The following is a 26,032-nucleotide window of genomic DNA, read 5'->3' as shown; positions in this document are numbered from 1 at the left end:
GGTTGATCTCAAAGCTCTGGGTATACACCATATCCCACTTATCTTCATGAAACAACTTCAGCTTCTGTAGATTGCACTACACTTCACTAAGCTCACTTTGGTAATTCTGAAAGACTGATAATGGTAGCGTTGCATTCAGTTATATGAGCTTATTACCAAATAAATATGTCTAGATCTTCAAATATTTTTAGCCAAGGCTGAATGCCACGCTGCAATATACATCCCTTATCGATGGTCTGTGCTTTGCTGTTTTGATGGTTTCCTTTAAAAATCTCTGTTGCTCTTTCTAATATATTTTAAACACTTTGTAAGGGGCTAAACACCCTTGCTCCTACGGGCTAGAAATGCCCCTCATGTCATTCAGCCCATTCGTATCATTCAGATCACGTAGCTCAAGACAACAAACCCGCAGGACAACACACGGAATGCCGACCTTTGCGGAAGACGTTCAGATCTCCCGTTGAAATGGTGTTACTGCGCGAGGGCGGCGCTCCCGCAGTGGGAATACAGTAACTGCTGTCAGTGTCTGAAGCACTGCGACTGACGCTACAGGTTTCCACAGGAGATCGATCCGCTGCCTGGTGAGGTTTGGGCGGCCGAGGTGGAGGGATGTCTGGAATAGTCTCCAGTTTTGAAGTCTGAGGCAACGTTCCCTCTGGGAAAGTTCGTGGGATCTGATAAGTACCTCCAGGTGTGGGGGGAATGTCATAGCTAATGGAGATGTGCCTCATCTGTGCGTCTAATGACGTTGCTGACGGGGTATTGAAAACATGTTGCTCTCCTTCGGCATCGGTTCCAGATGGAGACGCTGCCTTGGGCAAAACATCCTGGGAGTAACTCCTAGGCAGGTTGTAGAGGCTGGAGTCTGCCAGTGTCAGCACGGAGCGGGAAGGTGGGGAATCGTAGACGCCCTGCTGCGGGAAGAAGCCGTTCACAGCGTGCTTGCTCCCTGATGCAGCAGGGTTTTTGTGGGAGGGCAGGTTATCGTTGCAGTCTGTTTCAGAAGAGCTGGATTTTGCAGAGTCAGCATGAGATCTACATGTGAGATTGTGAGATTAAAACGTTGATGAGCACACAGAGAAAAACAAACATTGCAAACCATAAACACAATGCTTATCATGTAACCAACTGAAAAGTCTACCAGTGTCTTCCAATTTTTTTTTTAATTTTCATTTTTTAAAGATGAGATGCAGGAACTCAATTATTAAACAAACAGGAGTACCTAGGCATCTTAAGTAACTACATTCATACAAATTCATGCATGTGAAATATATAGCACAACTGTGGAGCTTTACCAATAGCTTCACAACAGGTTGATGTTTCATAAAGCAAGTGATTTTCAGGATGCCAGTTTGAAGCCAAGTTTGGGGGCTGGAGGTTTTTTAATCATTTTTTTTTAACCCATGCTGCAGACTAGCAACACTTTATTGGCACTGTTAAAGGTAAAAATAAGATGCTCAATTCTTGGACTTAAGAGGACTTGCTCATTCTAATCATTATGGAAAAAATGTTAAGAGAAAAAATGTGACTTCTTGTAACCTCCCTAATGCGTGCCTGAAGTTATACAGATCATATAAAACCCATTTGAAATATGTAAGGAAAAGAGAAATAAGAGATATAATCATAAAGAGGAGGAAAATAGTATGTTTTTTGAGGGAAAAAAATCCATAGGTTACATGTGCAACAGAGAGCTCTTGTCTTGAATGCAAATGAAGGTGGTGCTGTTAGATAAAGCTGCGAAGCAGTTTACTTTTGATTTCTTAAGAAATTCTTCTTTGAGAACAGAACTCATTAGTACTAGTACTAACCACTACCAGTAAACTTACGTGGAAAGTAACCACATTACAATAAATTGATTTCCTTTCTAAACCTCTCACAGGTTTACTGTGCTCCAGGCAGAGAAATGCTGTTATCAGTCTGGCTCCTTGCTTAAGTGAAAGTCAAAACAGTGGCAAAATACTAACACTGGAGATGTTAGTGGTGTTGTTAAGGAAGTCCATACACTTTGTGATCAAACATACCATATTTCCTGTTTTCATTACCTCAATATCATACCATTGTGTTAATTTATACATGCACATACAAAATATTTCAGCATGCATGTGTATCAATGAATACCTGCAATATAACTCTTAGTAAGCTCCATTAAGCAATTGGACCACACAGCTCCAAAAGTTTTGAGGAATAAAATACATAAAGTATACCCACTATCACAAGAAGCATTTTCCTCCTTATTTAACAGGCTCCGCACCTCAAAGTGATCACAACCAATATTTATTATTCACATTTCATTTGTCAATAAGTTTGTAAAAATTTTCTTAAGGGTCAGCTGGATTTACCTCCCAGGGTTCTGGCAACCTGAGGAAAAAGGAATCCAGTTAAGTTGTTAATTTAGGTTCCCTCTCCAGTCATCAGAGGAATGGAGACTGTGTGAAACACAATCTGTTCTTCTTAGATATCCATCTAAACCTGATGAATCATCCCCAAAGTGCCTCTCTGCCAGCTATCAGGGGAACCAACATGATCAGCTTGGAATGGATATCTGCACTCAAGAGAAATGTCATTCACCTCACCAACTGGTTTTTGTTCTGTTTAACAGCAAAGATACAATCTTCCATCAGGACATGAGGCTTATGACAGTTCTCATTTCAATTTCATCACCTTTTCCTATCAGCTTATTCTTATTGTTTTAGCATTTTTACCATTAGAAAAAGTATAGTAATTTTGCTCTGGTTACTATCTTAAACATAGATTTCAGTTCTGTCACTGGTCAGAACTGGTTTCTAGGTAACTCTGAACTTTAATCTGCATTTGGTTTAAAGCCCCCCAAAAAGAAGATAGTTTTCTCATTATTTTTTCTTCACATAACCAAGGACATAAAACTTCCTACATTCTTTATGATGCAGACCATGAATATATATTTCTCTTGTTTCTTAACAGTTGCCTCAGAGCTCTTTGCCTCAGAACTTTAAAATTTCATGCATGAACCACTAGAACTTTAAAACACTTGCAAAATATAGAGCACATAGGACTGAAGGAAGCACGTAAGTTCACAGAGTGCATAATAGATTGTGAACACTGAGCTCAGCCCCTGCTGCAACCCTTCCTCTTTATTCAAAGGATTTATTCAGGAGTCCCTCACTTTCTAGATGTACTCTCCTAGTTCTATGATATCCATTTAGATCAAAATCCCAGAAAAAGTCAAGCATTTTTCAAATATGGCAAGAATTGGAATCTCTAATTTTTATACTAGAAAAATAAAGTGGGCAGTCTACAGAAGTTGGACACTGGAAATCAATTACAGAACCAAAGTTATGAGTTCCAGTTCAATAGGATATACTTTAAAAGGAAAAAAAATTCTAAAACTACAGGAATAAAACATAAACACTACATTTATCTTACAAAAACACACAGGAATATATAACCAAAGCTCAGAAAGAAACAACAGCATATTTACAATGCCAGAGCCTAAGGATTACCCATGAAATGCAAGAAACAAATGCTATCCTTTTTAAATATAGGAGTTTTTCTGGGTCTAAGTGACTGGTGCTTCTTCTTTCTTGACTACAAGCACTTGTGCAAACAGAAGGCTTTCAAAAACCATGATACATGAGGCAGCCAGGTCTGTCATTTGCTTAGCTGATGGCAACAGCTTACATTTCTTATTACAAGAGGGCATTTCTGATTTAATTCACAATTTTGAAAGTAATCTTTTGGAATCAACATCTTAGTCTACTGAAATAGTTTTCAAAATATGAATGGGTTGTAAGCAATCTGATTTTGCACAACTGAAAGTCTGAAGACACTCTGAAACAAAGAAAGGAGAGAAAACAAATGAAGCCAGAGAATTCAGCCTCAGAATTTTAACTATTTTTAAAAGTCAGCATTAACCACTAATCACAATAAGAACACCATATATAATTCTGAAAATGTACAGTGCATAGTTGACAGGATCAGACTCTACTCCTGGTTTGTGTTTTTTTTTTTTTTTTTTAATGATTTCTGTACTTCAGGAATTATATTTTTCCCTTTAGTACAGCTCAATAAAAAATGAATTGGCTTAAATATTCCATTAGCAAATGGTTATTACGATAATGGTTATTACCTCCATTTAAAATAATGGCAAAGCTGGATGTAACACAATGATAACTCCTCACTTTATTAGCAGAGGATGACTATGATATGAATTCAGTGTTATCACATGTGTGCATCACATATGTGCAAATTATGGTAAGTGGCCAACCTACCCCTTACTCAGTGCTAGGACTGGCCATTTCCTTCCACATATCAAGAAAAGAAAACTGTCCAGCCTGTTAATCTACAAGGACTGGGCATTAAGATGCACAGAGAGAGGTGGGGCAGTGAAGCAAGGGAAGCCCAGTAAAAAGCCAGCCTCCACATACTAAAAACCACTTGTTGACAGAGGCCCAGGAAAAAGGTTTATCAAGTGTTTTAGTCTGAGGGGTAATCACCTCATTTTTGCAAATAAAGTATTTGGGTTGGCTTGACCACTCATTTTTTTCTTTTCCCATCTACAGGAATCAATATGATTGATTAAACAGAATATTATAACCAAAATGGCATCAAAATTGGTCTTGTATGCCAGCAAGCTGGGACAGCAACAGCAAGCATAGAAAAAACAGGATAGACATAAAAATAAATAACATCCAGACTTCTTTTCAGAAAATGGAAGCAAAAGTTATATACTTTTTCTGTTAAAACTCACAAAACACCATGCAAGATGAGTCTCAAACAAACAATATTTTCAGGCAAGTTAATGGTTCTGTGATTAATTTCTCACACATGTTCCAGGAATGGCTACTGTTCACTCACTGCAGTGGAATCTTTTTACTTTCAAAGTCTTCTAATAGCAGGTATTCCTGCCCTTCTTCTGAGAGAAAAGGTGATCCTTGGCTGGTTCATACACAATAGGAAAGATGAGGAAGACAGCATTTAGTATTTCGGTACACCTATCGAATGAGCCAAAACAATAAGGGATTTGGAAGCAATGTTTGGCTGCATTTTCTTATCTAGGATCCAAATACAACCTTAAAATCTCCCTAAATGCTGTAGTGAAACAATGCTCTTTCTTAAGTCAGCAGTGATCAGAGTATGAAACTATTTTAGAAAACATATTGCATGTGATAGTTACAGCTGCAATTGCTGCACACAAGTCATTCTCACCAACAGCATGTGGTGCAGTCTATGACACTGTAATGGAACATTTAATAATTCTTTTCTAGGTCTGAAACACTAGAATTCTCAAAAATCCCAAAGAGGTGACTCAGATACATCTATGTTTCACAGTGACCCATCTCATCCAGAGAAGAACCTCAGAGCCTTGAAATAAAATTCAGTGGTTCCCAGATTACCTGTAAAGTAACATGCAGAATCAGAATAGAAAATGAGCCCTCTGCATATTGTTAATTTTTAAGTCTAAAGGGAAAACATTTAACTAACAGTACCTGCCTGTTTAATTACAGCTATTAAGCCTTGCACTTTACACTAAGTCTGTATGAAATACACAGATAAATTGTTCCAAGCCTGGAAAATAGGAAAATGATGCAGCCATTTAATTTTCTTTCTTTGCCTGTAAGGACACGGATTGGGGTAGAGTGCACTCTTTACTAATCACAGCAATGTGCTACTGAGATACACAAAGCTCTCATTCCATAGGAAAATGTCAATATGCTCTATACTCTGTCTCTCATTCAGCAGTTTAACTACTTTACCAGACATAAAACACAGGCAGTCCTTTTAGGTGGAACTAAAAGTCCAGCACAACTGTTATTCTGAATTTTCATGATCACAGCCTTTTTAATGAAAGGACACAGCTATTTAGTTACAGAAAATAAGCTAAGCCCATATAATATCCAAGTGATCATAATGTCGATGTCTTCAGATATTCCTACAAAGCCATCATTTATTTAAACAATCTCTGTACTCCCAAAGATTTTGTAGTTCACTAGGCATTTTATTGCCACTGGACCTTTTGCCTTCCCCAGTACCTTCTCCCCTGTGTCACCAGTGACATCCTTGAGAAACTTTGCAGACTAATCTTGGACTCTCTACTTTGCCACATTTTGTGGCCCTTTCTATGGTCTCCTCAGCCTTTACTTAACCCACACATCACATTAACTGTGGAAGTCAGGTCAGAAAGTCAATTACACATCCCAACCTTCATAATTCCTAAAAACACCTTCACGTTGTGGTGGTAAAACTCTGCTTTGAGCCTGTCCCTTGCAGAAGCAAATAGGCACTCAGACACATTCCTGATAGGCCAGGGTTGCTGAAATCCAAGTCAATTCCTCTGCCAAGCTGTTCTGGAAGTGATACCAAACTTAAAAGCTTTTGGCAGGAACACTGTCATTCCCCTTCAGCACTATCAGCTTCTAAACATCACTAAACACTGAAACCTTCAACACTGGGTTTCCCCTTCCCCTGCAGGAGGTTCTGGGACATTCCATGCTGCCTGTAACTGCACATTCCATACTCTGGGGGAACTGTAGGCACATTCCCTTGTTTTGTAAGGAAGAGTGTAAAGGGTAGATACTTTTCTACCACATAATCATCAGTCAGGCACAACAGAGCAAGATAAAAATGCCAAAGCAGCACAGAGCACATGGCACAGGTAAAACTGGCAGAGAATCAAGGTGTTGATGCAGAAGGCACTGCCACTAGAACCTATGGCCCTAAGGATGCATCTGAAATAGTCATGAAAACACTCTCAAAGGAAGCTTTCCTCAATCTTCCATGTACTTGTCTGTAATCACAAAAATAATATGATGTTTTGTTAATTTTTCTGCAAATATCCCAGCAAATTTTATTTGAAATTACTGCAGAAAAGAAGCTTACCAGAGGGTAAGTAGGTTCTCCTACAGAATGTTCAAGGTCGGAAGGGACCTCTGGACATTATCTGCTCAGCTTTTCCAATACCTCTAAGCAAACCCTTGAAAATCAGGTCAGGCTCCTCAGGACCTTGTCCAGTCAAGTTCATTTTTGGTTCTCTTAAATAGGTTTTTTTTAAAGGGACAGAAACTCCAGTATGTCCCTGGGCAGCCTGCTCTAGGAAAGGCCACCATGATCCATTCAGGCAAAAAACAGTGATATTTCCCAGGTAGCTACTATGAATATAATATCCTCCTATACAGGAGGTGCTGTGGATTTATTTAAGTTAGAAGTAGCAGCTGAAGAAATAAATAGAGATTTAATTCTGTAGAAGTTCTAAAATTTTCCTTCAAATTTCCTATTGCACACTTCTCTAGAGAACTGAGTGTGTAGGCACTCTTCATTCAGTAAAAAATAAAGCTTATTTGAGTTTCCTTTTAAGTATCTGTTATTTGGGAAAAGCTGAAATTCAGGATATGGAAACTGAGTGGTTTCAGCCTCTGCATTCTTACTTATCATAAAATAATTGGGTTTTCTTCTTGTTTGAGAGTCTGAACCACGCTAGTAATAGTAAACAAACGCCACTTGAAGATCACTGTACTCAGTGATGTGGTAACCTGGCAGGCCATCATAAAATCAGCATGTTTTCTGAACCCCTTCCATGAAAGCTTTAACTGGCAAAACTGGGGAACCAAATGCCAGGAGGGAGAAAGGCTAAATTCCTCCAGCTTTTTCTAGTACTAAACTGGACTAAGCACAGCAGACTGTGGCTAAAGAAAGGGTACTTTGTGCCATGCAATGGAATGTTTGGATTGCTGCATCACTGTGATACTTCATGTTGGCAATTGCTGTCGACGCTTTTGAAGAATGCAATGTAACACTGATCAAATAACTTACTATTGCAGCAAAAGGTTTAATGCATGGAAAGAAAAGAAGGAAAAGTTACAGGCAGCTTTCCCGTGTAGATACGTGCATCCAAATACTCAGTGTCTCGGCAATAAAAAAATGCATTCAAGCACAAACATTCCTGGCCTGTAATACAAAGAAGTGTTATTAAGAAACAAAAGTCACTTACCTCATAGGTTCAGGTTTTTTACTTTGACAGTTTATTAGCAGTAAGTAGTCTTGAGGATCTTCTTGACCAGAGGAAGACTCCAGAGGGGGGACGTTAATAAGCCGATAAGGAGAAGGAAGGGAGGATTCTGCTTGCATGGAAGGCAGTGAAGTGTTGATGGGCAAGGGTAACTCAGCAGATGGTTGTAAAGAACTAACTGGTGGCTTCACAGCATCTGCAAACACAGAAGCAAAGATTTCTTTACACATTGAAGAAATAGTTCTTCAACAATAAGAAAATTCTTAACAGAAGATGGAAAAAATCTCAGGTTTTAGTTCAAATTTGTGAAATTGGACGTAGGAACATCTGGATGTTAATGTTTGTTTCAGTGTATTTACATTTATGTATCAGTCTTTATCTTTTCAAACTGCAATCAATTTCTTAAGTAAGCCTTCGAAACAGAGGTTCTGCCTTATTTAAAGACTTATTTAACCTGCTTTCTGGCCACAGAAAGAACAAAGATGTTGACAGCTGTGGTAATACATCTAAAAACACAAATCTGTTGTTTTAATCAAGAGCAGGCAAAAGTCTGTAAGTTATTACTTGAACATGGCAACCTGAGACAGCACTTGCAAGTATGCATTCCTTTTTGACCACGGTCACTTCAACGTTTGAGATTAGTCACCAGGCAAGACCTGGCCACTCTCAATATCTGAACATCAACAAGAAAACTGCTGCTTTGGCAATGGAAGATTCTTTTCAACTACAAAAATAATGCAAAGGTACAACAAGTAACATGTCCCATTAAGCCCCCTGATTACATACCCTAATTTTCTATTGTTGTGCAATAAATGAAGGAGTTGTGGTTCGATTTGGTTTTGGTTTCCTTCCCTTGTTTTGTTTTGGCTCAGTTTGGATTTCTTTTGGGGTGGGGGGAGAAGAGGTGTTGCAGTGTGGTTTTCTTCTTCTTTTAAATAACCTTATCTTTATAATACTTATCCACTTCCTATCCATGTATATTCTAAAGTAACTTCTTTTTTCCTTCCAAAATACAAATATCCAGACTATTCAATTATCTGGGAGACTAGAAAATATCGACATCACCAAACATTAAACAATCATTTGGCTTTTTCACTGTTTTAATGACACATTGACTAAGAACAGCATAATTAAGCAAACTATTTCCCAATTATCATAGCTCACTTGCAACTCATTGTACATTCCAATTTGCACATGCCAAGAATAGATGCTGATTATTAGCACTGTTTAAATGAACATATTATTATCCAATGCTCCTGCTCCTGTCAGCCTTACAGGCCAGCTATGTACTACAAAGTAGCTTCATTCAGCTTCTGCTTCTCAGCACTATCCTAGGAAAAAACAGATGAGCAGCCCAGAACACAGCCCTCCTGCTTCCAGTTCTGTGTACACCAGGTTCAAGTGATTTAGACATGGAAATAGAAATAGCAGCACTTGCTTTGAACTCCCATGGCACCTAAACAGGCTCAGAAATTAAATCCCACCACACCCATGTGGTTGAAAGAAGTCTAGGTGTATGAAAATTCCTCAGCTCAACCTACCTGAAAAGGCAGGATAGCCTAAAAAAAGTTATTATGAAGGGTTGTGGCTGACCTATTCATCAAACTAGTTAGCAGAAGAAAGGAAAGAAACAGACTGTATTGAGGGATCACACACATAAAAATAAATTGATGCCGCCAGATCAGATAAATAATAGTATAGAGATGTTTATAATTCCTAAAATCTTTATACATTACATTTCTTGAAGCACATATTCCTAAACCACGTCATGTGGCTTAGAAAAATGGGGGAAAAAAGGTAAAATTCATTACATTAATTGTTACCTAAAAACTGTTATTTAAAATAACCAATGTTCACTTAAATACCCTCGTCTTTATAATTCCTATGCACTTCCTATTTATTTGTATACTAGAGTAACTTCTTTTTTCCTTTCAAATACAACAGTACTTGGATGCAAAAGCTACTAAAAAAGTAGTTTATTTTCTACATGCTTAAATATGAAACATGAACAATTTTCTACCATTTAGGAAATTCAAGAGCTTGAAGGAGCCTCTTTGAGGCACCTACTAATGCTTCTTGATTCCCCTAATGCAGGGGTTCAACAGCAAGAACAGAGAAGTGCCTGAATGGACCTACCAGGAATGTACTTTTTGTACTTTCTGGAAAAGTGGCAGTGGGAGAAAGGACAAGCAGCTCTCTGTCCTGTCCCCTGCAGAACTGAAGAATACAAGTAGATGTAAGCCTCAGTAAGAGTGGGGAAGAAAAGTTTCCTGCCAAATACATCATGTTTTGACCACACTTAGAGATGAGATCCTCAAGAGCTTCCCCGTGCCACAGTGCCCACCCCATTCCTGTGCCTGGAGATGCAAAACCTTCATGTCATTGGAACTACCCGGTGCCAAGTTCACAGGAGGGGATAAAAAAAGAAATCAAACAGGATATCCTTGGGGCTTCCAGGCAAGATGGGTGTGTCAGTCAGCCCTCATGCAGTCAGGAGAGCCCAACATGTACACAGCAAGGTGTCTACGTGACCTGACGCGATGAAAGAGACCACGCGCTAGCGTTCCCAGGAAGAGTAGCAAAACCCAAGGGTAACTTTCCAGGGGAAAATAAAATCAAGAATTTTGAAAGAGGGCCAATGTATCCACAAAGTCTGATGTACTGCTCCAGCTTCTGGGGTATCCCAAGACAGAGGCTGCTTCCACAGCCTCTGCTGACCTACCCTCTGACACACTATTCTCTGAATTTCTCCTATTTTTTTGAGTGCCTTTATATTTTTGACCTTTACTACCATCCTGTGGCAGCGGGGTCCACACCTTATTACACGTGAATTGAAAACCCACTTCCTTTTAAACCTGCTGCTTGATAGCTTCACTTGATATATTTCAGCTCCCATCTTCAAAGAAACTGTGAATAATTGCCTCCTGTTCACAATTCCCATTCCCAACTTTACACAACTTTTTACTGAGTTGGTACTGCTTAGTTTTTCCTGGTGCAGAAGCCATTTCATTGCACATCTGATTTCCCTTTACCCTCACTTTTCCTAGCTCTGATACTTTTTCTTTCCTGAGAAGAGAAACTAACTATTGCACACAATGCATCAAAAAAAAAAAAAGTCTGGGACACACTGATTTACAAAGACATAACAGTGATTCATTCTGCTCCTTTCCTAACCTTTCCCCTTCAATTGTGACTGAATATTCAAGGTGATGCTGTCCAGCTGTCTGGAAGCTGTATGATCTGTTCTCTGACCAAGGATTTGGAGCCCATTAATGTTAATGGATTGTTAGGGACACTTTCCTTCTGATGAGTTGTCTCATTTATTTTGACACAGATAATACTTGATAAAATCCCTGATCCTCCCACAGATCTGTGTGGGGTTTGTTTAAGATTGGTGTTCGTGTGGTTTGGTTGAGGTTTGTTTGGTTTGGTTTTTTTCAGCATATAGAGCATTAACTATTAAAATGCCAACTTTCTGATCTGAAATCCATCCTCATACAGGCATTTGGTATGTGTTAAATAATGTGGGCTAATGCCAGATTGAAAGATCTACTGAATTTGGTCTAAAGCACTTCAGATCTGCTTTATGCATTGATGCCATTTCAAATTTGACTACAGGGGAAGAAGTAATGTTAAAACTTTCATCACTGAGCAAATGAAGGCTCTTTGCCTATCTGCACCCTCTCAAATATTCTCTTCAGCCAAGTACTCCTGAATCTGATATGAAGGAAAGTTGCTCTCCCAGGAGCCATTTATGATTTCAAAGAGTACAATCATCAACTTGCTCCACTTTGGACTAGCAGATTTTTAGGGAAGGGGTCATCTGCACACCAAAGAGCATTGTAAGTAATTTGGTTTGTTCCCAGAGCTCAGACACTCAGACTGCTTTGAAATAACTGGGAGCTGGAAAAACAGCCAGAAAATTTAACATGCAAATGAGTCTAACAAGAATCCTATTTTGTTTTAATAATTCCTGCATTCAGTACAGCTAGAACAATCAGCTTTCTCAAAACAGGGCAAGAGTTCTGTCTTTTCTCAGTTGGCTTGTTATGAGTAGTTATAGGCTTCATTTTCACTAGAATTTATACTTTTTTCTTCATAACTATTTTAGTATCTTGTAAAATTTATGAGGTAAAAACAGCATTCTCTGAACAAGAATAACAAAAGGCTTCACTTTCTTCCTTCTTAAATATATAAAGCTACCTTATCTGTACTTTGTGTACAACCTAGGAAATCTGAGTGTGGGAGTTTCTATTTAGGATTGGGTTTATATTTTTGTGTTTGTTTGGTTTTTAATGAAAGCAAAAATTAGATTGTTTTCTACACTATGATGTACAGTCCCTTAATATTCTAATTATGCAAAAACTTGAAATGTTCTCATAGCGAACAAAACACAGAGGCCTCATTACAGCATGCATTTCTTTAAATGTCAAAATTGCAATCAAAGTAAGAAAATGCATTCTTTGCACATTGTAGGTAGAAATATGAAAACAGAAATGGGATTTTTCCATTGCAACAGTGAATCAGCAACAGATGTGCAATGGCACGAGTCTTCTATTCTTCTGAGATGTTTCGTTCCATCCACTTACTACAATGCACGTGTTATTAAAATAACCAGTGGCCAACAAAGCAATAACCTTGCCCAAAAATTCAGACACAATAGTAAGAGCCATAATTAAAAAAAAACCCTACCAAATAAACACTTCATAATTACACCTGAAGCCTTAAAAGAACTTTGTTTGAGAGATCCTGGAATCAAAGGGCCACATGTGCAAGCACAGAGCACAAGCACATGTATGCTGGTGGGCACTTGCACTGTTCACACATTAACTCAATAGATGAGAGCCAGATCTAGCCCAGAAGGGACACAGACACATGAGCATGGATTTGGGATTTGGCATTAAGTGATCAGCTTGGCATCAATATGAAATCTATGCAGTAAAGCTCCATACTGAACCTTTCTGCTACAGCAAGAGAAAGTCCTTTAAAATGCACTAATAAAAACTTCCTATGCATTTCATAGGTTTCTTTTCTTAGTTTAATATAATCTCACAGTATCTCTCTCCTCCTGAAGATAAACATGATACCCTATTTAAGGAATGAAGAATTCAGCTTCACACATTATGTCCAGGACAACCCTGCCTCCTGCATCCGAACCAGAAACACAACCAACTGTTCCAGGTTCCATCACATGCTGAAGTTTTCATCTTTCAGAGCTAAGATCTAAAATTTAGTTCTTGCTGTCTGCAATTCATGTGTAATTTTAAGGTGCAGTTTTCATTACCCATTTAAAATTTAAAAATACCAAAAGCATTTGCACTTGGAATTGACACCTCCTCTCCAACTGCAATTTTGTTTTGAAGACTATTCATTTAAAAGGAGAAACAAGGAAACATCTGTAGCCTGTTCTCCCCATCTTCAGATGGCACACAGGCTGGGTGACACAGGAAAAATGATCAAGGAGTCGTGTTATAGACTAACTTCTGTAGGTACTCATGAAGAAAAATAGTGCAGCCCACCACACTAAAAAGCTTGGGAATTTTTCTTCACCAAAAATGCCCAGAGCTTTCCTTGGCAGAGCATGCTGCTTTGAGCACAGGGGGCCTCCAGCTCGGTGCCTGGACTGTAGGAATCTCTGTGTTCCAGAGAGGCTTCCATCATTCCACGTGCTGCCTCTCAGCACCTCGCGACTCACGGGATAGCAACCTGCCAAACACTTTTCCAACCCTTCTCCCAGCGACTCAACAGTAATGTTAACAGCACAAGAAGTGTCCAGCAGGAACAAGAGAAAGTTAACTTAATTACCTAGGCATAATAGATTCCATTTCTTTTTCCTCAAGGAGAAACAGAATCACCTTCCATGTGAACTTCTGTTACATGCAGCTGTCAGCTTAAGATAATGACCTCTGACACTCAAGATTAAGATTCTGATCATACCCTGATAGTAAATGATTTTTTAAATATATGTATTTTTGCCTCACATCTTGAAAGGGAATACCTACTGCTGCAGATTTTGTGCTCTATTCTTTATCATCATCATCTCACTTAACAACCTGTTCTTTTACTACAGTAGAAGACATCTTAGTCCTGTCTGCTGTCTTCCCTTTTTCCTTTGGATAACAGGCAGTGATCATCTCAAATCAAGCCACCAGCCACCAGTTCTATCAAACCCTTGATTATTCCTATGCAATTTTGCTAGAAAGCTCTAACGTCATTCTCCACAGTCTACCATCACCTTCCTCTCAGTAATTCCACACTTAAAAAAAATCATATTTATTTGTCTCAGTGGCCATTATCCCCCCAACTTTACTTACTCAAAGTAAGCAACAAAAGAAATCTTCAAAAAAACAGATGCCTTTGTGCCACTATTCCTTCTAAACCTACTGCCTCACTTCTGTGACAACAGACCCATGACCCTTCTCTGGAGGGTTTCTCTCCTAACGCTTAACTCGGCTCTTCTGTTATTTTTTACTGCACTCCAGGTCATCAGTCACTCATCCTTCTGGCACGTCACCTTTGAGCCAACAAATCTTTCTAGCTAATCGTATCTGAGAGATACAAAAATGCCTCAACTCTTCATTAAGTACATCATCTCCATAGTGCAAATTTGTTGCAATTTTTTTTTAAGCTTATTACTTTGTGCTTGCACTTCCCTTTAAGCTCTTTCAGAGCCTCCCTTCCTTCATCTAGAAGCTCAGCTATTTCTCCTCACTTTTGAGCCCTTTAATGACCAAGATCTTGAATATTCAACATATGCTATTGGGATGGCAATTTTGCTTTGCCATGTGTGCTAGGTCCTGTCATGAACTTGTTAAAACTGTCAAAGAAGAGCACTTTTTATTTCTTACAGGCAGATCCTTCATGCAGGAAGGGCACCCTAAATACCTCCAATACCCACTATTTATTTATCAAAGACAAGGAGTCAGGATGGGAAGGTGAAGTTATGTTCATCCTGTCACTCTCTGATATTGCACTGAAGCCGTGATCAACCTGCAGTGCACAGATTATCAGAACATCATTTTAAAAAAGCAAATATAAAATTTTATTGTTCCAAAGGCAAGAAGGTATGAAGGCATACACCAGCTAGCAGCAGCCTGAAAAGAAACTTTGAAAGCATTATGTGTAAAGCAAGCTGCAGCTCCTTCAATGCATGTTCCTTTAGATGACAGAAACTTTTTTCACCACATTTTAATTATTTATGTAAATGTAATTGTAGATTTCAATGTCTTGTTCTTCCCTTTTTACCTCTTCTTCTCTACCTTGTTATTTCTTCTGGTTTATTTTGCTACTGCTATCTTTATTCAAATGAATGCATGCAAGTGCCATGTTTGCATTTAGTTAAGATCATTTCCTCCTTTCCCTGCTCTGCCAAGAACACAGTTCACTAAATTACAGAAACATGGAGCTGGATCACATATAAAACATTCATCACAGATGCCTACTGAATTCTAGGGAAGGACTTTTGCAGCCTGTGCTTAGATATCCTTCAAAGGGTTTTCTTTATTGTTACCTCACTCATTAGAGAAAAACAAGTTCTCTCTCCAGGTAACAACGGATCCATGTCCTGCTTATTTTTGAAAGTCAGTTCTTCCCTCAGTATTTTCTTCTCAGGGGAACAAAATCCTTCAACCTTTCTTCCTATCAATCACTTTAAAAAAAAAACATTTCCTCTATTTTTACCTTTCTTTAAACATTTATCCTCATCCTGCTGAAAATATTTCAGAGGACGTCTCTACAGCAGAAGGCACAAAATAGCCATTACCCATCAGGTCCATTCAGTTTCTCCATTCCAGATTGTCTCTCAGTACAGTTCAAAGTGAAACACTAGTGACACATTTTTGCCTTACAGTTCCATTTTAATCTCTAGATGATCTATTATATCATGATCTTACAGAGAAAACATGAATGCTAAAAGCACAGTAGGAAACTCTGTGGCAAACCCAAACCCAATGCTCATGCATGGTGTCCCCCAACTTTGCACATGTGTTTTAAACAGAAAGAAATGTTTTACAGCTTCCATTTGAAAACAAGAAGCATTAGCTGAAGAAAACATAAAAATTACCCAGAATTTTATTTTGAAAAGTAAAAGAATTATTTACCTTATTTAAAATAAAAATTCCTCCCTGTTTCTGTCTTGTTTAATTTTAAAATACCTAAATTGCTGAGAAACCTTTCTTAAAAGAAAGTCCCTATAAAAAGCCAAATATTGCATATATTGTAATTGTCATGCAATCATTACAGATTACACTAGACTATGATGCAACCAGAAATGTGAACACTCAATGCTTGTAAATATGATTGAAGAACATAAATTATCTACTTTGTCCAAATACAAATGTAACACTGCAGATATCCACAATGTAGAGATTTCACATGCATAAATCAGTTCCTAGTTGGAAGGTCAAAACAAAGCATTAGGTAAAAATGAGTACTCAAAATAATTTCTAATGAAATAAAACAAAGACCAAAGTTTACATTACAGGAATCGCTGAGTCTTTGCTATGTGTGAAAGGAGCAGCTCAGAGTTACTCTGAGCATTATTTTTCTGGTCTCTCTACAGTTACAAGCAACTCTTTCTCCCTCATTCATCTCAACACCAAAACAACAACTCCCTAATTGTTTTCTAATAGCACTAGCCACTGCTGTCTTGCAAATTTTTTCTTTATAAATCCAAGGAGGCAATGTTCCTGGATTTCCAAATGAACCCCAGAAGGAGCAACAGGGCAGTGGTGTTCCTAGTTCTTGATTGAGCAATGGATGCCAAAGGGGACACTCACAACACAGCCCTTAATTAGTCTGGCAAGAAACATTTTTTCCAGCTTCAAAGAAAACTATCTTCTGCTTCAACAGCTAATAGAAAGATCGGTTATGCCACATACTCCTTTTGTTTAGCTCCAGATTAAAATAATAGTGTGTTTTTACTATCTGAATTTCACCTGTCCTTTAACTTCCCAAAATAAGCTGCAGGTGAACACAGATTTTTTTTTTTAAGTACATTTACGACCTGCTCTTCCATTGGCAGGAAGATTCATCTTGGAAAAAGAAGAACTTGGCAATACACACTCAGCAACTGATTTTCCCATTTTCCTTTTTTTAATTCTTCCTCAATGCATTGCAAGGCATCACTAAACTGATAAAACAGACAGTACTGTCAACTCTCAGGCGTGTGAAGTAAAGGCGTTGGAATAATTCAGCCAAAGCTAAAATGCCAAAGATGAAACACGCAGTGAGAGTACAATGGGGAGAAATTATTGATCCAATTGTCTGAGGCAAAAACTCAGTTTGTGAGGGCATAGTTACATCTCTCCACATCCATAGGAGGTTTCATCTTCAGTTCAATGACAGAAAACTAAGGGCTAACAATACACCAGCTCTCAGAGGAAAGGTCTGATGGTTTTGAGGGGACCCCACCTCTCTGTTCCGTGCAATGGACACGTGCTCCTTTGTGCTCTGCCAAAGAGCTGCCAGGTGAACACATTTCCTCCTTAGATCCCAGATTTCTAGTTTATCCCCAGAACCAAGGACTTCTGCCTGCAGCTGCACTGGTGCATTGCCCCCTGCCCACGCCTCTCTGGCACGCAGGGACGCCTGGCAGGCTGAGCACTGAATCCCATGGCAGCTGCTCTCTGAGACGTGCTGCGGGTCCTGGGCGAGCTCAGGATGCCACAAAAACATGCTGGAACTGTCAAAAGAAGCAACCTTCCCTGAATTTGCTATTAGAGTGGCAATTCATAGATGAAGTTTTCATAACAAAGTTGTAGTTCAAAACTGCAATAAGGAGAAAGAAAAGGGCTCCTTCTTCATAACACAGCAGTATTTTCCAGTCACTTTTGAGGATTTGGCTGGAGCAAAGTGATGCAAGCCCCTTTTTCTCCTTCACCTCCCTCAATCCACAATCCTACAAAAAGCAGGGATTTCATTCTAGCCCCTTCAGTCAGGCATGCCTTATGTACAACCTTCTTACCACTCCTATTTAATCTTTTCTTGGAACTGTGCACCCAGCTACAGCAAGTCATGTAACCCACTAATCTCCAAAAGGAATGCAGGAATATAAGTAAATAAAAAAGAATGGATTCGGGACAAGCAATGGCCACGAGGTATTTGCAAGGAATTAAACACACCATCATGTTCCCTACAAGCTGCCTTCATAGAGTATCTATTTTGGTACGATTTGAGTCGGATAGTGCAAAGCTACAGGTTATTTTTTGTTTGTTTTAGCTGATGGGGGTGGATTTCTTTTCCCCCGAGTCTCAAAGCAGAGGGAGAAATGGTAATATTAGAAACCTGACATTTTGCACTCATTCCTGCTTGTATAACCGTTTGTTTTTATACCAAATGGGACTCCTTTGATGATTATGAAGATCTACTGCTGCACATGATTGTACTTCCAAGGTTTTTCTTGCACTCCCAAGATCTAACATCACACAGAACAGAAGAGCGTCATCCAAGTTCTACGGCACACTTAATTTGTACCAAATTCTAAATATCTCCCTCTGTTCTGCTTAGTTTTTTTGAGGATAACAAGGAAGTTTCAACGCCAAGGCACACAAGTTTTAAAACATATGGCAGCTAAAGATAGTCATCTGATCTTTGAAACGTTCTTCACACATAGGCACTGCACTTTCTCAGAAAAAGTAACAGAACTTACCCTCATCTGTAGGGTTGAACCCACAGATATCACAGATACATCGAACCCACTTATTCATCTCCTCCTCGCTGTCTGCTACCAAATAGAAAACTCGGTCTATAGTGTTGATATCAAAAATATAGCTGTTTTCAAACTCCTTTTTGTTGAACGTTAATCCAGCATCCACTTGTTGACACAAGTTTAAGTCAATAATACGGATAGGCTTCTTGGCATGGTCATTTTTGTAGTATTCCAATACATCTGGATCCCCCGTTAAGCGGCCGCTCCGAAGCACGAACCACCTTCTCTTCCATGCCTGGAAATTGGGGAGAGAGAAAAGGAAGAAAAATTAGAAGGAAGAAATCACACTTTAAGACCTTTTATGTGTGATTCCAGCCTGGGTTGAACTAAGTGCTACTAAGTAGTTCAATTATTATACTAAGAGGTTACACTCCAAATATCCACATTTAACACTATTTAGGTACTGTTACAGCAGTGGACTTGAGGATTAGTGAATTTGTATTTTAAATTTTATATCTTGGCTTTGTTTGTAACAAGTGGATATATAAATTAAATCACTGTTTACAAAACGAGAAAGCATGAATACGCTAAAGAAAAAAGTGGGGTGGGGATCAGGAAAGGGGCAAAAAAGCACACAGAAAGGGCTTCTGAAGGAAGCTGTCACAGGCACGAGAAAGACAAAATAAAATACATCTTTTAAGTGTTCCATGGTGTTTTGTTTCCAATATCTGTTGTTTCAGGCTGATGCATTTTAACTGAATTTTTCACTGATACTCAACAATAGTGACCTGCATTTAAGGAACAGACACTGTACATGCACCTCGATGCCAGGGGAACTCTGCACTCAGAACCTCATCATATTTCTACATTAGTACTTCCTACAAAAAAAGAGCAACATTATTATTATTTTTTGAAACTGTTAGAGAGATGACCAAATGTTGTAGTTTTACCACATAAGCCCAGTCTTTGGGGAAGATACAGAACAAATCAATATGATAGTCTGACACTGTGCCTATTATAACAGCCCTCCTGATGCTGCAGAAAGAAGCTGGTCTAAGAGAAAAGCAAATGCAAAATGTTGTATTCTCTAACGAATCCTTAGCTGCCTTTCATCCCATGGGCCTCCATCACCTGCCATAATTCTCATCAAAGACCTTAAATGAAACCACACAACCAAGCTCAGCATACAGCTGTCCTGCTGCTTCCAGCAGCATCTTTATTGCCCCACTTGGCTGCACTTCTGCTCCTCAGCTCTACCAGCAATACTATGCTAGCACCTTCTTTTTATACCCCAGTGCCAGGATAATGGGCACAGCAGAAGAAACCAGACACATTGCCATTGCTCACTAGGAGAGCTGCACAGCTTTCACACTGAGAAATCTGAAAGCAGAGCCCAGACACAGTGGGGAGCCACCCCTGTGTCATCCATTTGTTCTTATACTTTTCAGCAAAGTTGGAGAAGGTAAATCAGTGCAGTAGCCAAGACACTGTGCACTACACCACAGACTCACACCATTGCCCCAAGTCACCCCACTTTAAACTTCTTTAGGATATTCAAACAAGGTTGTCAGCAAGTCCTTTGAAAGATTTAAAAAAAAACCCCAAAAAAACAGCAGAAGAAATGCATAAATAAGACAGGTGAGGGCATTTTCCTTTCGGCCAGCCCTGGCTGTGTGCTAACCAAGGAAAGGAACGGAATCAGAAAGGATGGTCCCAGAAGGCATCAAGGTGTGTGATGGCCTTTAAACACTGGGACAGCAGCTCTGAAAACAAGAGTTTTTTACTGTGTATTAGGGAAAGATTCAGAGCCATTTTTGTGAGGCACAAGAGTCCATTCATTTCATTTTTTGTAGGTGCTACCTTCGAACAAACTAGTGGAAGGGGGACATAAGGGACAAGACTGCACTGCCATCTCTCCACTCTGAACAAGTGCTGTGGGCTTTGCCCCAAAGACTCGTAAAACCCCCACTGTGCATGCCTGTTTGGGGTATCAAGCTTAGAAAATGACTATGAAAAGATAATACAGAAAACAGGAGAAAAAGGACAGACAGCTTAATTAAGGCTTGTGATCCATTCTCCAACTAGCAAACCTCTAAAAGTTTTTTGATTTAAAGATAATGTCTATACTTTACGAAAACAATTGTATTTATTGCAGTTCTGAATAACAGCATCTGTTTTTAAATGCTGAACTGTAAGCAAACTGTGAATCAAGTCAAAGTCTCAAGCAACTATTTCCATGGTAGCAGTAAGGTTAACTGGTGAACAGTTAAAATGTAGAAGATATAATAGATTAAACCCCTTAAATTTAGATTTCAAATGTGAGTATATGCTAGCAGCACAGCTGGATAAGCAGCATTTAACAGCAACTCAAAAGCATTAACAGAGTTTTTTTTCCTGCTTCCAAATCAAGAGACAGCTTAGATGCTGGGATAACACTAAACTTCAGTAGATGAGCCTCTCTCCAGGCAAGGCTGATCACAGATAACTGCTACAAACTGCTTCAGAAACTGCTTTATCTTTAACCTCAGCCTTCAGTCACTCAGATGAAATTTTCAAGGCAGAAATCAGGAGGAAAGAGATTAGAGATAGGAGAGGAACAAGAGCAATTGAGAAGTACGATGCATTTTGTCTCACAGTTTGTGCAACAAAAAAACGCCATGCAAAAAAAAACTCCATCAACTCTGTATCAACCAGGCATGCCTCTACTAAAAATTTATTTTTAGTACTGTGTTAGGGAATGAAAGGTTCTTAGCAATCCTGACAATTCCTATTGAGTATTAATGAGTAAATAGGACCCTAAAACTGAGAAAAAACATTAAGCTAAAAAGAATTTCCTTTCAGTCCTTCAGGCTACAAAACAGCACGTCTTAAATATTTAAAACATTGCATTTAGCCTGCTAACACCTGCTACTATTTTTGAAGAGTTTTCACATAGTGCATATGCGAACATTTATTTCAGTCCAATAGTGAGTCACACTCTGAAACTGGCACAGATTATATTCAAAAACAAAAGCAATTCCATAAACTACACACTAATAAGGCAGATACAAAGGTTCTCTGGACTCCAGTACAAAGCACAATTTAGCAGCAGAATGAAGCTTAAAGCTAGACAAGCAAACTGACATCAGCACCCTTGCTAATCATAGTACAAAAGCGCCTCTGTACTTCGTCAAAGTGCAAAATGAGCTCACATAAATCATCTTTTGTTATTTGAAAATATCTGGGATTCTTAAAGCTTGATCTATTTTTAACATTTCAGTATTTGTCACTGCAAAGAAAGCTGTGCACTGCCCCACTGAAGTACAGAATATTGTGCTATTTGTGTTATACGTAGAAGGAAGAGCTTTTTCAGCAACAGCTTTCCAAAGAGCAATCTCTAAAAGAGAAAGTGTACATGTGCAAATATGTACTTATGCAAGTTTTATCTTTTTTTTTTTTTTTTTTTTAACCCATTTGGGTGTTTTTGTTTGAAAATTTTGTGTTTTCTTTTACGGAAAGTGCATGCTACAAACTATTTCTCAAAATCACTCAAACTATTTCTCATAATCACTCACAACCAATTTACGTCACAGGAAAATTAAAGGTAGCAATTATTTATCTGTCACATAACTGATGTTATTATCAGCCACACATTATCAAACACTGGTTTTCTGTGCTAGAAGTCAACTGCTTTTAGTTTGAGAGGTCGAAAAAATAGCCAGAATACGATTTAAATATTTTGTAGTTATTTAAATCTGGGAAGAAATTTGAGCAAATATTTTTTTTAATGAAAGATTCACTCAAATATATGTTATCAATAGAAATATGATTTAATAATACATTTTATAAATATACTAGCACTTAGCACTAAACACTGCTTGCAGAGCAAATACCTAATTCAGAAGAAAAATGGCTCCTTTTATAAGTGTTGTAAGGCAAAAATCATGGTTCTCAAGTTCACCAAAAGCCTGTGTAAGCTTTTAAATTATTACAAAGCACAGTTTAACAAGGTTTGCTTCAATCTAAGAAAGGCCTTGTGTGCCTCTCAGCTTGTTTTCTCCTCTGGGCTGCACAGAACATCAGCTGGCCTAACACAGGACACCACCACACCTGCCAAACATTGTCCTGCTTCTGTCATGAGACCATCACTTCATGGGACCATCAGAACTATAGAAACGAGCTTGTGTACTTGCTTTTGAGAGAGGCTGAAATGTGACAAACTGCTCACCCACAGAGCATCAAATGTGCAAAGGAATTCTGTATTTTTTACACAGCATTTTGTGTAGGTTACAAAGTAAAACCAAGACATTTCTATGATTAAGGGTTTGTTTTTTTTTTTAATTAAAGTATATGCAAACTGCTGATTTCAATGTGAATGAAGGAGCTAAGAAATTGACAGAAAGCATCATGCAGCAGTGTTAGGGTTTAGTCAGTTTTTGGCTTTTTTTTTTTTAACTACTGCATACTACTGTATGCAGTACACAGAATTTATAATATATTCTACTTACAAGAGGTGTACCGGTTGAAGAAGTTGTGGCTATCCCTTAATCTTTACATTTATGGATTATTTTCCCCTCCTCTCTCCTCATATACACTCGAGATGTACTTCATCTAGCTGCTGCCTGTTGTTCAATGATGTAGGAAATATGGGTGCATATGTAAATGGAAAGGGAAAGGAAGGAAGAAGGGGCAGGAAAGAGCAGATAATTTATATTTTTCAAAGGATTTAACCTTCCATTTAGATGCCCTTAAGTGGTTTCTCAAGAGGCCAAAATGAATATATGACATGTTAAAATTAAAGCTTAGAGATGTTAAATGAAAGACAGCTTTTTGTGGTCCAGTTTTTACAGATTTAGCTCTCACATGGCCAAGTGACTGCTTACTGATAAACGGATCAATTATCCTTCTGTAGTTTCCTACTGTTATTACCCACCATTCTAAGGCTGCTTAAAGCTGATTTTCCTCTTCTAGCACATTTGCTGCCATTTTTCTTCTGGGTAGCATCCAGTCAAAAAAATCTTTCAAAACTCCTGAGAACTGGCTATGGCGAAGAGAGTTCCTTACAGCCCACCCCAGTTAACACTGCTAATAAATCTTTCTCCACATATGGTCAGTAAATCCAAGAATAAAATTGCAAATCTTAGACCTTCCTTCCCATCTCTCAAGTGTGTGGATGTTTGTGCTTAGGTTGTCATCTCTGTACTCACAAAGTACTTTAAAAGGGCACTATTTGGCATCCTTCTTCCTCAGAGCCATCAACGAAGACCTGGCAGAATGAAATTACTTGCCCAGGGGCTCAAAGACTGCTCCAAAAAAAATACCTGGTGCTTCATAAATGCACAACAAGACATTTCCTTACTCCAAAAGAACTTATGAAGTAAACAGAAGACAGAACATGAACCAGAGAGAAGGAACAGCAAAAGACACAGCCTGAGGTGACTTTGTAAGGCTTTTGTGGACATTTAATTCCTGTAGCTACTCTTGAGCATTTTTCAGTTGTCTGCTGGGATCAAGATTTAATTTTCTTTATGCTTTTTTGCTCCCACCTATTTAATCTATTCCTCTCTTTCTACTTACTTCTCAGTGCAAAGGTTAAATAACAGTGAAATTGGTACATGTCTCTTTGACAAACAACCAGAAAAAGGATCCCAAACAGCAGCTGAGTATTTCTGCTCCTTTTTGCCTCTACATTTCCAGTGTCCAGGTATTCCAGCCATCGCAGAAGACAAACACATCTCTGGCACAGCTTCACTGACTTGTGCATTAGACCTGTGCTCTGCATGCCAGTAGAAGCTCAAATGAAGCAAAAATAAAAGTGCTCCTTCACACTGTGCTTCTTTTTAAATCCTGTTTGTGGTCAGCCTAGACCAGTGACAACTATAACCCATGAGCTGCATCCCACAAGGCACATACTTGGAAGGACTGCTGGGAAGTAGCAGAAAGAGGTCACGTTAGGTAACAATACTTCAAGTACAGGACTTTACTTTTTCCACTTGCTGCTCTTCCAACTTGCAGGACTAACTCCAGCATGGTGAAATTGCAAAATTTCAAATGTTTTCCCTAAGAAATTAACACTTGCAGATTTCCATATGGATTACTATATAGATTTCTTATTTTGGGGTGTTTTAAGGAAAGCATTTTCTGTAAATCTTTTAAAACCTTTTAGGTTGGTCGGTTTTGTGGGTTTTTTTAATCTGGTTTCTTTTTTAAAGGCCATATCATGAGCACCAGGAACTGAAGAATATGTAATTACTAGTTATTTCTGAAACCCTTGTCATAACACCAACTGGCAACAGACATCCTCTTATCCTCTTCCCTAAAAATGATGCCCTTTATTTTTTGAAACCTAAGACAGAACAATTAAACCAAGAACAGAAAAAAACAAAAAAAAAAAAAAAAAAAAAACCCAAAAAACCAAGCATATTTAGTGTCTTAATTCTATACAGCAGAATCTACAATTCCATGATTTGACAATAGTCCAAATATTCTACTCTTAGTAGTACTAGATACTAAGAAGTGTAAACAGATTGCTGGGAAACAAACAAATGTGGTATGAGGAAAATACTGAATATGTTATGACTTTCTTTAAATACTTTAAGACTTGTTTTCCAGGAAGCACCATCTTTTCTCACTGAGCAAAATAAGGAAAAAACAGTCTCAGTGGAAGTTTCCACTCTCCTGGCCATCATCCTGATCATCTGTTCCGAATACACACAAGGCCAAAATTTCCTGTTTTCAAACTATTGTCACTATTTTCTAGTCTTGTGCTGTCGATTCTAACTTTAGCTTGTTAAATAAACAAAACACTGAAAATACAGCAGAACAATACCTCCACACACATATACTGTGAGCTCTGTACCATAACTGATGTTTCAGCACATGAATTAGTCTCCCAGCATTAATTAAAGTGCCAAAAAGGGTACAAAATAAAATGCAGACAGTGTAGCACAAACTGCTGCTTTATTTTGTGAATCTGAAACTAACTGAATATCTTCATTTTTCTCTCAATTTTGCATGGGAATTCTTAATATTTTCTTGCCTTTTACATATTTTTTTCCTACATCCTTATCCCTATTCCAAATGTGCAATAGTGCAGCCAGGTCTGTATCATCTAATTCCTATTAAACTGATCTTCATTACAACTGGTTTCAGTACATGCTTTTCTGCAACATGCCAGAAATTTCCTAATGGCAAGCACAAACTTACTCCTGCACACCTGGGAATTATTACCAAAGGAGATTATCATCTCTTCACCAAAGCAGAACTTATTCATAGCTAAACAGAGCTATAAAGCAGGAGCCCTGCAGCAGCACCAGAACCTGAGCCCCCATTTCACTGTCTCCAAGCCAGGACCAGTGACCAGATGGTCTCTCTCTACGTAGGAATTCTCTATAATTCCTACATTCTCTAATCCAATTGAAATG

General features: G+C 38.5%; 1 protein-coding gene across 4 annotated transcripts in view; it reads right to left on the bottom strand.

Moving 5' to 3' along the window:
- The window catches only part of GAB1 (GRB2 associated binding protein 1), a 96,879-nt gene that overhangs the window by 21,535 nt on the left and 49,312 nt on the right, over positions 1-26,032 (bottom strand). For all 4 annotated transcript variants that reach the window (XM_053941291.1, XM_053941293.1, XM_053941290.1 and 1 more), the window contains exons 2-4: positions 18,630-18,924; positions 7,964-8,177; positions 434-1,035 (exon numbers count right to left, since the gene is read on the bottom strand). In XM_053941291.1, coding sequence (XP_053797266.1) covers positions 434-1,035; positions 7,964-8,177; positions 18,630-18,924 — 1,111 coding nt within the window. The remainder of the gene's footprint in view (positions 1-433; positions 1,036-7,963; positions 8,178-18,629; positions 18,925-26,032) is intronic.

Source organism: Vidua chalybeata, chromosome 4 (assembly GCF_026979565.1).
Source record: "Vidua chalybeata isolate OUT-0048 chromosome 4, bVidCha1 merged haplotype, whole genome shotgun sequence".
NCBI classification, from domain to species: Eukaryota; Metazoa; Chordata; class Aves; order Passeriformes; family Viduidae; genus Vidua; species Vidua chalybeata.
This window is presented reverse-complemented; position numbering and strand designations above follow the sequence as displayed.